The sequence below is a fragment of the Poecile atricapillus genome, chromosome 23 (assembly GCF_030490865.1).
Source record: "Poecile atricapillus isolate bPoeAtr1 chromosome 23, bPoeAtr1.hap1, whole genome shotgun sequence".
In the NCBI taxonomy this organism is placed as follows: Eukaryota; Metazoa; Chordata; class Aves; order Passeriformes; family Paridae; genus Poecile; species Poecile atricapillus.
The window spans coordinates 6,847,088-6,860,825 of record NC_081271.1 but is presented as its reverse complement, the minus strand read 5'-3'; the positions used below and the strand labels follow the sequence as shown (position 1 = coordinate 6,860,825).

Sequence of the window (13,738 nt, the reverse complement as noted above, 5' to 3'; positions counted from 1 at the left end):
TGGGGCACTGCCTGGAGCACAGGGACACACACAGCTCACCCCTGGGGCACTGCCTGGACACAGGGACACACACAGCTCACCCCTGGGGCACTGCCTGGACACAGGGACACACACAGCTCACCCCTGTGCCACTGCCTGGAGCACAGGGACACACACAGCTCACCCCTGGGGCACTGCCTGGACACAGGGACACACACAGCTCACCCCTGTGCCACTGCCTGGACACAGGGACACACACAGCTCACCCCTGTGCCACTGCCTGGAGCACAGGGACACACACAGCTCACCCCTGTGCCACTGCCTGGAGCACAGGGACACACACACAGCTCACCCCTGGGGCACTGCCTGGACACAGGGACACACACAGCTCACCCCTGGGGCACTGCCTGGACACAGGGACACACACAGCTCACCCCTGTGCCACTGCCTGGACACAGGGACACACACAGCTCACCCCTGTGCCACTGCCTGGACACAGGGACACACACAGCTCACCCCTGGGGCACTGCCTGGACACAGGGACACACACAACCCCCCCTTGGCTCAGGGAATCCCAGGGTGGTTTGCATGGGAATCATCCCAATGGTTTGGGTGGGAAGAGACCCTAAAAATCACCCAGTTCCACCCCTGCCCTGCCAGGGACACCTTCCACTGTCCCAGGCTGCTCCAAGCCCTGTCCAGCCTGGCCTTGGGCACTGCCAGGGATCCAGGGGCAGCCTGTGCCAGGCCTCACCATTTTCACAGAATTTGTCCCCATTATCCCATCCATCCCTGCCCTCTGGCAGTGGGAAACCATTCCCTTTGTCCTGTCCCTCCAGCCACTTGTCCAAAGTCCCTCCCCAGCTCTCCTGGAGCCCCTTTGGGCACTGGAAGGGACCCCCAGCTCTGCCAGCAGCTGCTCACACGTGGCTTGTGGGACACACAGACAGGCTCAGGCTGAGCAGTGGTGCCGTGGGGATGGGGTGGATCCTCCTGGCACCTCTGCCTTGTGTCTGCCCAGGGTGACAGAGCTCCAGAGATGCTGGAAAAGGCAGGGGAGGGGGTGTGAACAGCCTTGGAGCTGCTGAGCCCTGCACGATGGGGCACACACAGGGCAGCGCTGGCCAAGGGGACTCCTGGGAGCCACCAGAGCCACCAGAGCCACCAGAGCCACCAGAGGCACCAGAGCCACCAGAGGCACCAGAGCCAGAGCCACCAGAGCCACCAGAGCCACCAGAGCCAGAGCCACCAGAGCCACCAGAGCCACCAGAGCCACCAGAGGCACCAGAGCCACCAGAGCCACCAGAGCCGCCAGAGCCACCAGAGCCAGAGCCACCAGAGCCACCAGGGCCACCAGAGCCACCAGAGCCACCAGAGGCACCAGAGGCACCAGAGGCACCAGGGCCACCAGAGCCACCAGAGCCACCAGAGGCACCAGAGGCACCAGAGCCACCAGAGCCACCAGGGCCACCAGAGCCACCAGAGCCACCAGAGGCACCAGAGGCACCAGAGGCACCAGAGCCACCAGAGCCACCAGAGCCACCAGAGGCACCAGAGCCACCAGAGCCACAGCCACCAGAGGCACCAGAGCCACCAGAGCCACCAGAGCCACCAGAGGCACCAGAGGCACCAGAGCCAGAGCCACCAGAGCCACCAGAGGCACCAGAGCCACCAGAGCCACCAGAGCCACCAGAGGCACCAGAGGCACCAGAGCCAGAGCCACCAGAGCCACCAGAGCCACCAGAGCCACCAGAGCCACCAGAGGCACAGAGTGAACCAGGCCAGGCCACCCTGCTGAGGGGTGAAGGTGCAGAGCAGCAAATGTGGAGTCACACTTCAGGCCATGTGGGGTGGGGACCAAGGAGGGCACAGTCCCCTCTTTGAGGAGAAGGAGCAGCCCCCTGACCCAGCACAGCTTGTCCTGCTCAGGCAGCTGCCAGCCCCTCCCAGACCCTGAGGTTTTCCCCATGAAAAGCAGTGGAAAAGCTGCTCTGTCCCCACTGCTCCCCACAGAGCCCCGCTGTCCTTTGTGTGACCAGCGCTGCAGGGCAGGCAGCACCTGTTCCCCTGGATATTTTTAGGGACAAATTTAGGAGCAAACAATTCCCAAGATGGGGCCCAGCAGGGAGAACACACATTAATCCTGGGGCTTTTATGGCCTGGAGGGACACACAGCTGCAGGAGTGGGGCAGCTCCCATGGTGGGGAGCACAGACACCCCCATCCTGCAGAGCCCTCCCAGCTCCTTCCCCTGCCCAGACACCGACAGGAGCTGCTGGGACATCGGGGACAGGAGCTGCTGGGACATCGGGGACAGCAGCAGAGCCATCCTGGTGTGAATTGCTCCAAGCAAATCCCAGTGGGCAGGGGAGGAACCCCCTGCGACCCCCGGGACCCCGCGAGAGGAGGATCCGCTCTCAGCCCCGAGCAGGAGGAGGAGGAGGAGGAGGAGGAGGCTCCCAGCAGCCCCGTTAGACCTTTATAAGGAAAAGTGCCCGCGGGGCCAGGCCTCCAGCATCTTTCCTCCCGGATGCCTTGGGATTGTTTTGGGAGCACAGAGGAGCCAAAATTAGCCCGTGACAAAGGCGCTGCATTCCCGCAGCTCCGGGGATGGGGCGGGGGCTGCTCCGGGTGCCATTTGCTCCAGTCTCAGGTTTCATCCTCTGCTGGACCCGGAGTGAGGAGGAGGAAAGGGCAGCAGAGGAGTGGGACCCCCAGATTTGGGGTTTTCCATGGGTTTCAAAGGCGCGGCTCTGCCATGGGGCAGCACAGAGGGGCTGGCAGGGATCTCCCATCCCTCCCCAGGTGACAGAGGGGACATTCTGAGCCCCCATCCCTGGCTCACAAACCACAGGGAGCTGTTGTTTCACCAGGTGTCGCCTGGGCCTCGGACACCTCTCTGAGCTGCTGGGGGTGGGAAGGGTCAGGCTGGAAATCTACAGGGTGGAGCAGTGCTGAGAGCAAATTCAGAGCAAAATAATAAAAATATATCTGGGATTGGCTCCACTGGTCAGAGCTGGGTGCTGATAACAGCCAGGTCATGGTTTGATCCTCGGTCATTTAAGAGCTGGACTCAATGATCCTTGTGGGTCCCTTCCAAGTCAGATTATTCTGTGATTCTGTGACTGTCCCTGTGCTGCAAATCAAATATCCCCCTGTTGCTGGGAGCCACTGGCTGAAGGGGAAGGTTCCCCATGGGCAGCCACCAGGGGGATGGATGCCAACAGAAAATTCCAAGAGAGCTGTGTGGGGAGGTCAGATCCAGCCAGGAGCAGTCCCCAGGGACAGCTGCTGGTCCCTGAATGTCCCTGTGACCTGCAGGTCACTTGTGTTTAGTCTCTTCTGAGTGGACCCCCAGGTGTTTCGAGGGATGGGGCATTTCCCCCCCTGCACCTTGCAGCCCCTGGGCAGTGTTGGAGCATCAGCCCCACACCCATGGCAGGGGCTGCCAGAGCTGCCCACTGAGCCCTGGCTCCTGGAGCTCTGGGGACTCCAAAGGCACCTGACTCCTGTGGCAGCTCAGCTGCCCCACGTGAAGCCAATCTCCCTGGAGAAATGGATTTGAATCTGAATGGATCTCTTCCCCTCCTCTGGAACCTTCCCACCCCAATGTCCTCACCCTCTCCCAGCCACCATCCTCATTCCATCAGCCCCGATGGAATTCACAGAGAAAACAGCTCCCAGAGCATCCAGGACAGACTTAGAAATGACAGCTGAGCCTCTGGTGTCCTTTGGGACTCATCCTCACATCCATCCCCCTCACTGCCATGCTCAGAGTCCAGCACTGGGGGGTGACAGGAGACCCCCAGGACCAGCCCAGATGATGCCCCAGATTCACCACGGGGTGGGAGAAGGTTTTCCTTCTGTGGGACAGCGAGATCAGCCCCTAGGCCGGGTGGTTGCAAGGCTGCAGGGTCAGCTGGCAATGAAATCATGAAGGGCCATGGGACTTGTCCTGAGGAATGGTTCTCTGGGTGTTTCAGACCATCCAGCAGCTCTCACCCCTCCTGAGCTGCCAGAGGAATCCAACCAGTCCCACTTGCTCTGTGGGTTGGTGACAGCGCAGTGGAAGCTCCTGGGATGGTTCTTCAAGAGCTGATGCCTTCTGCAGCTCTGGGGGGAATTTCCTCACCTGCTGCATCTGTGAACAGGTCCCACCAAACCTGAGGGATGCCCCAAGATGGAAAGGGAGCCAGAATTTGGATAATCATCACAGCCTGGCCTGGGAAGCAGCACAGCCCCAGGCCAGACCCCAAATATTCCCCATATTCCCAGTGGGGCTCACAGACCTGTCCCAGCTCATCTGCCCCACTGATCTGCACCCCATTGCAGCAGCCCCACCAGGACACCCCCATTTTGTGGCAGGGCAGAGGTTTCTCATCCCTTTGGGATGTGCTGCTCCATGTCCTGCTCCTTCCCCTGTTCTGGGAACCCCCTGGGCCTGGTGCAGCTCAGGACAGGCCATGGCAGCCCCTCCATCCATGGGCACAGGACTCCCCACGGCTACAGAGAGCAGAGCCCTTGGGGGCAGCTCTGGGGCTGGATGCCAAAGCAGGACAATTCTCCCAAAATGCAAGAAACACCTTCCACTTCAAAAATATCATGGACAGTTTGTTTTTCTCTTTGGGGATACTCTGGGGAGGCCTGAAATGTTTGCAGAAGGTGCCAAAGCTGAGGAGGGTTCCCCAAAAGCCAAGGGGCCCTTTAGGAACAGCTCCTGCCTCATTCCCCTGGCACATGGAAAAGGCTTTGGTGAATCAGGAGGAATTATCTCCTTTGGGAAAGACATTATTGAAATGGAGCTGAGCCACCCACTGAAGACTTTAAGCTTTCAGTGGCTTTGCCAGTGACACATGAAACCTTCCAGGGCTGCTCCTGTGGGCTCCTCTCACCAGGAGGGGGATTTGGGCTGTTCTGTGCCAGTGGCAGCCGTGGCTCAGCAGCAATCTCAGTTTGAGCATCACAAAGTCCAGGTTGATTTCCAGCCTAAGGCAAAATATGTCAAACAAACAAACAAAAAAGACTATTCCAAATAATCCAAAATGTCTGGCACAGGCAGGGACCCTGGCAGAGGTTTTGGATATTTTTAGGGTATTTACAGACCTTTACAACTGTCTCTGAGACACATCTCAGTGTCCACTTTGGGCTGGCCTGGGCCATCCCCACCCCTTGTGGCTCCTGCTCAGGGACAGGGGGGACAGAGAGGTGCTGGGATGTGCTGCTCCTTCCCTCTGCAGCTCCAGCAATGGCTGGGCTCTGGTTTTGTTCCTTCCTGGCGAGTCCCTGCCCTTCCATGGGCTCCCAACCTCAACTCCAGTGCTGGGAAATGTCACAGCCAGTCCAAGATACTCCTGCAGGAGCCTGTGGTTGGGGAATTTATGTGTAATCCCTGCAACCCCTACCACGAACCCCCCAGCACCCCAAGATCCGTGTACAAGGACAGTTATTCCTACAGCCAAATGCAGGGGGAGGCACTGGAGTGCAGGGACACACAGACACAGCAGAACTCCGGGCACGGCTGGGGTCCCAAACCAAAATCCAGTGATTTAGGAATTGTAATTAAGGGTGGTCAACAATGAAATCATTTTAGGAGCACCTGGAGGAAGTTGGACAGTTGACCTAAAGCCAAAAAGCAGAAGGCTTCTTCTTGCTGCAAGCTGGGGTGGGGGTTTTTTTGGTTTTTTGTTTTGGTTTGGTTTTTTGGATTTTTGTCTTGTTGTTTTTTGTTTTTTTGGTTTGGTTTGGTTTGGTTTGGTTTGGTTTGGTTTGGTTTGGTTTGGTTTGGTTTGGTTTGGTTTGGTTTGGTTTTTTAATCTGAAGAGGAACCACCTGCAAGCTCAGGGATGATCCCAGGAGAAGTGGGGCAGTGCCAGGCTCTCCTCAGGGCACTTGGTGATGGAGGAGATCCCACACATGGTCCCACCTGACAGAAGCATTGGCACCCTCCCTGTCTCAGCACTGTCACCCCACTGCCCTCCCTGGCACCCAGGGGGTCCAGCCAGCAGGATGGGATGCAGGATGGGGTGCAGGATGGGGTGCAGGCTGGGATGGAAGCTGGGGTGCAGGATGGGGTGCAGGATGGGATGCAGGATGGGGTGCAGGATGGGATGCAGGATGAGGTGCAGGATGGGATGCAGGATGGGGTGCAGGATGGGATGCAGGATGGGATGCAGGATGGGATGCAGGCTGGGGTGCAGGCTGGGGTGCAGGCTGGGGTGCAGGCTGGGGTGCAGGATGGGGTGCAGGCTGGGATGGAAGCTGGGGTGCAGGATGGGGTGCAGGATGGGATGAAGGCTGGGGTGCAGGCTGGGGTGCAGGCTGGGGTGCAGGATGGGGTGCAGGATGGGATGCAGGCTGGGGTGCAGGATGGGATGCAGGATGGGGTGCAGGATGGGATGCAGGCTGGGGTGCAGGATGGGATGAAGGCTGGGGTGCAGGATGGGATGCAGGATGGGATGAAGGCTGGGGTGCAGGATGGGGTGCAGGATGGGATGCAGGATGAGGTGCAGGCCTGGGTGCAGGCTGGGGTGCAGGATGGGATGCAGGGCTGGGTGCAGGCTGGGGTGCAGGATGGGATGCAGGATGGGGTGCAGGATGGGGTGCAGGCTGGGATGCAGGATGGGATGCAGGATGGGGTGCAGGATGGGGTGCAGGCTGGGGTGCAGGATGGGGTGCAGGCTGGGGTGCAGGATGGGATGCAGGATGGGGTGCAGGATGGGATGCAGGATGGGGTGCAGGATGGGGTGCAGGCTGGGGTGCAGGATGGGATGCAGGCTGGGGTGCAGGATGGGGTGCAGGATGGGATGCAGGATGGGATGCAGGATGGGATGCAGGCTGGGGTGCAGGATGGGGTGCAGGATGGGATGCAGGATGGGATGCAGGATGGGGTGCAGGATGGGATGCAGGATGGGATGCAGGATGGGGTGCAGGATGGGGTGCAGGATGGGATGAAGGCTGGGGTGCAGGATGGGGTGCAGGATGGGATGCAGGATGGGGTGCAGGATGGGATGCAGGATGGGATGCAGGATGGGATGAAGGCTGGGGTGCAGGATGGGGTGCAGGATGGGATGCAGGATGGGGTGCAGGATGGGATGCAGGATGGGATGCAGGATGGGGTGCAGGATGGGGTGCAGGATGGGATGCAGGATGGGGTGCAGGATGGGATGCAGGATGGGATGCAGGATGGGGTGCAGGATGGGGTGCAGGATGGGGTGCAGGATGGGATGCAGGATGGGGTGCAGGATAGGATGCAGGCTGGGGTGCAGGCTGGGGTGCAGGATGGGATGCAGGATGGGATGCAGGCTGGGATGCAGGATGGGGTGCAGGATGGGTTGCAGGATGGGGTGCAGGCTGGGGTGCAGGATGGGATGCAGGGCTGGGTGCAGGCTGGGGTGCAGGCTGGGCCTGGCTGCCGCCGCCCGGGACATGAGGACACCGTGATTCCCACGCGGCCGGGAAATCTCCGGCAGGATCCGCAGCGCCTCCGGCCCCGGGCTGGGCTCAGGCTCCGCCTTGCGCTGCTGGCTCCGGGCGCTGCCTGTCGGGGCAGGGCCATCCCTCCCCTGCTGCAGAGCCACAGCGCTGCTCCCGCTCACCGGCACACACAACACCCTGGGAACCCCTGCGGACACGGCCACAGCGGGAGCCGTGACGAGGGAGCCTCGGGGTGCCAGTGGGGGGCTTTGGAGCCTGACTGGGGGATGCTGGTTTAGGGGTCGTGACTGGCAAAGCTCTGCTCAGGATTTGTGTACTCCTGTGCCCTGTGGGGTCCCACAAATCAAAACAACATCAGGCTAAGAGGCTGAAAGTCCTGTTTAGGGACACTTTTGGTACAGGGAATTGAGGTCCCCAGCATTCCCCAACAGCCCAAGGACATCCCAGGGTGAGACAATGTCCAGCAGCACGGCTGTGACACCATGCCAGGTTCAGTGCCCTGCTGAGGGGTCCCTGCTGCAGCAGCAGATCTCCAGTCCCTTTTTAAATCTGGGACCCGGCCACATCCATCTGTCCCCGTGTCACTGTCGCTCAGGCAGAACTCCCTGTGCCACGGATCCTTCGGGCACAGCCTCATCCATCCCCTGTCCTGCAGGAGAGGCCTGGGGTCCCCACCAGTGCACCGACATCCTGCACATGTCAGCCGAATGAATGAAGGGTGCTGGGGCCCCAGGCAGGGATGTCACCTTCTGCCTCGTCTGGCTCTGCCCGTGTCCCTTGCTGTGCCAAGGGGAGGTGGCTGTGCCAGCCCAGCTCCTGCGGTGCCTCTGTCCTGCCCCGGCACGGGGAGAGCCAGCGCCAGCGCCAGCCTGTCCTGGTCCCCGGGCTGCACAGCGGTGACCTCACTTGCCCGCAGGGATCCCGTTCTCCCCAGCACCTGCCGAGCCGAGGGCCATCTCCATCCGACTCCTGGGAAGCTGCGATTCCCTGGGCTGTGCCCCCGGGGCTGTGTCCAGCTGCACCACTGCAGAGAGAAGGCTCCTGTCACCTGTGGGAGCTGGGACATGCGGTGTCTTGAGGGGGCTGGGGCCAAACACCATCCCCACCCCATCCCACGTGCAAGATGGCAAAGGGTCCCTCAGGCCATCCCAGACAGAGGGAGGGTGTTAGAAAGTCCCTGTCATACAGAGAGACACAGAGGGATACAGAGATGAAACCTATGGTGCACCCCAGCCGGTGCAGGGGGACACGGGAACATCAACCTGCAGACCCCCCCCGGGCCATGGGACCCCCTTGGTGATTCCCCAAACCACTCAGGAACGGGAACCTGTGGCCAGGGACCTCATCCAGGGCTGGCTCTGCTCCCCGAGCCGGGGTGGCTCCGGTACCTGCTCTGCAGCTGTGCCGGGCGCGCACCTCCTGCATCGCCTGCTGGTTCTTGAAGCGCACCAGCCCCATGGTGATCTCGGCGTTCCAGCCTGGGTCCTCCTGGGCACAGCGAAAGTCGATCTCGAGGCTGTCGTCCATCACCACCGTGAAGTAAATGTGCCGCTCCTTCCACTCCACGCACTCCACGGCCTTCATGCGGGCGAAGCTCAGCTCCTTGCGCCGCGAGCCCTTGGGCTCGAAGAGCTGCAGCCCCTTCTCCGTCAGCAGGCACCGCTTCTTCTTCCAGAGCTGCAGCAGCCCCCCGCTCCGCTTCTCCAGCACCCCCTCCCTCAGCACCTTCTCGGGGGTCATCGCTGCTCCTCGGCCCCCCGGGATCCTCAGCACCTCGTGCGGGCCGGGCCGGGCATCACCCGCGGGGGAACCGCAGCCGCTCCGCTCCGGAGCCGAGCTCCCCCCGGGGCCGGGGCCGGGGCTGGGGCTGGGGCTGGGGCTGGGGCTGCCGTGCCGCCCCCGGGACTCCCCTCGGGCTCTCAGAGGGGCCGAGCCGTGCGGAGCCCCATCCCGGCCGCCAGCCCCGAGCCGGGGCTCCGCTCCCCGCCCGAGCCGCGTGTGGGATCCGCGATCCCGGGAGCTGTCGCTACTTGCCCGGCCGCTCTCCCACTCGCATTCCTGCCGCCTCGCCTGGCCCCTCCTGCGCCCCGGCTCCCTTCACGCCCAGGCGAAGCCCGGCCAGGCCCGGCGCAGCCCCGCTTCACCCGGGAGGAGCTTTTGGGGTGCCCGAGGGCAGGCGTTGCCTCAGGGTCTCCGTGTGAACAGGCAGGGTGTGGGATGGGGCTGCATGGCAGAGGTGCAGGGTGTGGGATGGGGGTGCAGGGTGTGGGATGCATGGCAGGGGTGCAGGGTGTGGGATGCATGGCAGGGGTGCAGGGTGTGGGATGGGGGTGCAGGGTGTGGGATGCATGGCAGGGGTGCAGGGTGTGGGATGCATGGCAGGGGTGCAGGGTGTGGGGTGCATGGCAGGAGTGCAGGGTGTGGGATGCATGGCAGGGGTGCAGGGTGTGGGGTGCATGGCAGGAGTGCAGGGTGTGGGATGCATGGCAGGGGTGCAGGGTGTGGGATGCATGGCAGGGGTGCAGGGGGTGGGATGGGGCTGCATGGCAGGGGTGCAGGGTGTGGGATGGGGGTGCAGGGTGTGGGATGCATGGCAGGAGTGCAGGGTGTGGGATGCATGGCAGGGGTGCAGGGGGTGGGATGCATGGCAGAGGTGCAGGGTGTGGGATGCATGGCAGGGGTGCAGGGTGTGGGATGCATGGCAGGGGTGCAGGGTGTGGGATGGGGGTGCAGGGTGTGGGATGCATGGCAGGGGTGCAGGGGGTGGGATGGGGCAGGGCTCGGGGACTTGTGCACAATAGCCCAGGGTGCAGGGACAGATGTTGGAGGTGCAAGAGCAGCTCTGGGGGGTGCAGGGACAGATGTTGGAGGTGCAAGAGCAGCTCTGGGGGGTGCAGCACCAGCTGTTGGGGGTGCAGCCCCACGGGCACAGGGCTATGGGGTGCAGGGCTGTGGGGCACAGTGAGTTGTGGGGCACAGTGAGCTGTGGGGCACAGGGCCGACTGGGCAGAGGGCTCTGTGTAAAATGCCACCAGGCAGGGGTACAGAGTGCAGTGCCACCGGGCTAGGGGGGTGGAGGTTACGGTGCCAGCCAAGAAGGCAAAACGGGCTGTAGTGCCAGGGCAAAGGCTCCTGGGGTGCAGTGGCAGCTGGGACAGCAGGCTGTGTGTGCAGCACCAGCCGGGCAGCGGCTCTGGGGAGCAGCCCAGGAGGGGAGACAAAAGCAGAGAACAGACAACAGCAATGGGGACAATCCCTTCCAGCCACCCGCCTCCCCAAGGGTGCTGGGCCATCCCTCAGCACACAGAGCTCCCACCCCTCAAAGCCCCGGGCGGGGATCTGAAGTCCCAGCAAGAAACAGAATCCCCCAGTTGGTGTGAGCTGTACGGGGGGAAGGAGCCGTGGAGCGGGGCCGGGGCAGCGCAGCCCGGTCCTGCCTGATCCTCCCTCCCCGGCAGCCAAACACCGGCTCCTTTCCAGCCCGTCTGTTCCTGTGCCAGCGCCTGGCACCGAGGGCTTCCCCGGGCCGGGCCCGGCTGCGGAGGGCACAGCCGGGGGCTTGTGCTGGCCGTGGGCTGCCAGGGCCGGGGACGGTCACAGGTGGCCGGGCAGCTGAATGTGCCCCTGCAAACGGGAGTGTGTGGGTCCTTCACCCAGGTGGGGTCTGCAATGGGAAGAAATCCCCCCGGGAATGTGCCGGGGTCACAGACGGGGGCTGGATCAGCAATGCTCCCAGCCGCTGTCCCAGAGCCCACCCTGCTCACAGAGCCCGACCCCCGGCCGGGGTCCCTCCTGCCCCAGCCCCTTCAGCACTCCCGGTCCCTGCCGGGGGCTTTGCCGGCAGCCGCCGTGGCCAGGGGGCAAGTCTGCAGCGCTGATGAGATGCAGCTCATTATCTCTCATTAAGAGGGCAGGGCGGCTGGCGGAGCCAGGAACTGGTTGGTGCTCCCTGGGGCCAAGCTCGGCACGCTGGCAGAGATCCCGGCTGTCCCGGGAGAGCCGGCTCCTGACGTCAGGCGGCCCCGCAGGTCACCCGGAGCACCCCAGCACTTCAGAAGGAGCACAGCAAATGTGTGGGTTCCCCCACCAAGGCTGTTTTCCCACGCGCGGGTAGCGCTCAGCTCCAGGGATGCTGAGCCCTGGGAGCTCGGGGAGCTCGGGGGTTGTAGTTTTGGTAAGCTGGGATGTCCGTGGGCAGCTCTGGATCACCATCCAGCTCCAGCTCCATCCTCACAGCCCGGGGGAGAGCCAAGGGCTGCCAAGCCCTGCCTGAGACCCCCCCTGCTCTCTGTGCTCACTGCTTCTCCAGGCACCGAGGAAAGGTGATGGTCCCGCAGCCCTGTGTGTGTGAAGGAGTTTGGCAATGTCCTTCTCCACTCCCATGTCCCCAGCTGCCCATTCCCAGACACACCAGGCAGGGGTCTCATCGTGCCAGGCTGCCCGGGGGGCACAGGGCAGCTCCTGCCCTGCAGCAAAGCCAGCAGGACTCGCTGTGCCAGGCTGTGGGCGAGCTGAGGGCTCTGCTCCGTGGGCTCATCCCATCCCCACAGGCCCCTTGGGGAAGGTCACAGCGCTGCCAGGCTCAGCCCTGCCCCGAGGTGACATCCCCACAGAGCTCGGTGACAGGGTGACATCCCCTCTCACAGCCCTGCTGGCCACGGGGCTCGGAGGCTCCAGTCTGACCCCTCAAGTGGTGCCATCACCTCCAGGCTCCAGGGTGCTTGGCCACGAGTCAGCCCCTGGTTTGTCCCTTCAGGGGACAGGTTTGGGTGCCACAGCCCCTTTCCCAGGCTGCAGCCCCCGAGAGGTGGGAGCTGCTGGGCACCCCACAGCTCTGCTGCCTCCAGGGGAAGCTGGACAACACCTGGACACAGGAGAGCAGACACATCTGGCTGGGCCCTGCTGTGCTCGCTGATCAGCAGAGGGTAGCAGATGGTCGGAGCTGTCCCACTGCAACTCGGGCAGGAAACGCCCACAAAGCACCTCTAGTCCCACGCTGCTCCTCCTGGGCCATGTCCCACCACCTCCTCCAGCCCTCCTCATGGCTCTGTCGAGATGTGCAGCCCCCATAATCCCATCCTGGTGTCCCCATGGTGGTCTCTGTCACCCCCTAAGCCACTGAGTGACCAGTCAGCAGGTGTGTGGCACCCAGGGCAAACCCTCAGGGCATGGTCCCTGTCCTGGGCCATGGTCTACCTGAGACCTTTGGGGCTGGGAGTTCAGCAAAGACCCACCAGGCAGGAGAAAAGAGGACTTGGGGAGGCTGAACTTCAGTTTTCCATGGTCTAGAGAAGGGCTGTGGAGAACAGAGACATGGCCCTACCTGGCAAAAGGACACGAGACACCAGGCACAGGGGCACAAGAGGAGAATCAGGGATTCACAGCATCATTAATGTTGGAAAAGCCCTCCCAGGTGCCAGGATCATCAGTCCCAAGCACTCCCCCAGCACTGTTCACCACTAACCCATTTCCCCACGTGCCACATCCACAGGTCTTCTGAACACCCCCAGGGATGGTGACTCCACTACTGCCCTGGGCAGCTGTGCCAGGCCCTGATCACCCTTTCAGTGATGAAACAACCCTTTCAAGAGTTGTGTGGCTGTCACAATGCTGTGACAGGACCCACAGTGCTGGGACCTCCATCCTTAGAGAGCTCCTGTACCCGAGTGGACACCAAATGCTCTGATCAACCTGACCCTGGTCCCTTCTAACCAACATCTTTCTGTGGCCCTCTGAAACCCAAATCCAGCATTTTCTCCTGGCTTTGACTATGCCTCCAGCAGAATTGGCCTCTCTGGTGTCCATCACATGTGAAATGTCAGTACTTCATAGAACTACAGACTGCTTTGGGTTGAAAGGTTTACAATCCTGTTCCAGCCCCTGCCATGGGCAAGGACATCTTCCACTAGCTCAGACTGCTCCAAGCCCTGCCCAACCTGGCCTTGGACACTTCCAGGGATGCAGGGGCAGCCACAGCTTCTCTGGGCACCCTGTGCCAGGGCCTCAGCACCCTCACAGGGAAGAATTCCTTCCCAATATCCCATCTATCCCTGCCCTCTGGCAGTGGGAAGCCATTCCCCCTTGTCCTCTCTCTCCAGGCCCTTGTCCAAAGCTCTTCTCCAGCTCTCCTGGAGCCCCTTTAGGCCCTGGAAGGGGCTCTGAGGTGTCCCTGGAGCTTTCTCCAAGTGACATCCCCACCCTTCCCAGTCTGGCTCCAGAGCAGAATGGCTCCTGTTCCTCCCCTCTCTGACAATCTCTACAGCTGCAGGAAGGGGCTAAATAAAGACTCATTGTAGCTTTATTGACCACCCAGCACTACCTGGGCA

The 13,738-nt window shown here is 62.2% G+C and overlaps 1 protein-coding gene across 2 annotated transcripts; it reads right to left on the bottom strand.

The window, feature by feature from the left end:
* Positions 1-7,325: 7,325 nt before the first annotated feature.
* Positions 7,326-9,773, bottom strand: PHLDA3 (pleckstrin homology like domain family A member 3). 2 transcript variants are annotated; one of them, XM_058855979.1, is made up of 2 exons: positions 8,801-9,773; positions 7,326-8,469 (listed from the first exon to the last, which is right to left on the bottom strand). In XM_058855979.1, the coding sequence occupies exons 1-2, from the start codon at positions 9,150-9,152 to the stop codon at positions 8,315-8,317; spliced, it is 507 nt and encodes a 168-aa protein (XP_058711962.1). In that variant the 5' UTR covers positions 9,153-9,773; the 3' UTR covers positions 7,326-8,314. The 2 variants fall into 2 exon arrangements, with proteins under 2 accessions (XP_058711962.1, XP_058711963.1); XM_058855980.1 differs by having other exon boundaries at positions 7,326-8,436; positions 8,801-9,754.
* Positions 9,774-13,738: the final 3,965 nt, after the last annotated feature.

Coding starts and splice junctions, on each gene's coding strand:
- PHLDA3 (XM_058855979.1), bottom strand. CDS start 9,152: ATGACCCCCGAGAAGGTGCTGAGGGAGGGGGTGCTGGAGAAGCGGAGC. Junction 8,470..8,800: donor CCGGCACAGCTGCAGAGCAG/GTACCGGAGCCA, acceptor CGCATGTCCCAG/CTCCCACAGGTGACAGGAGC.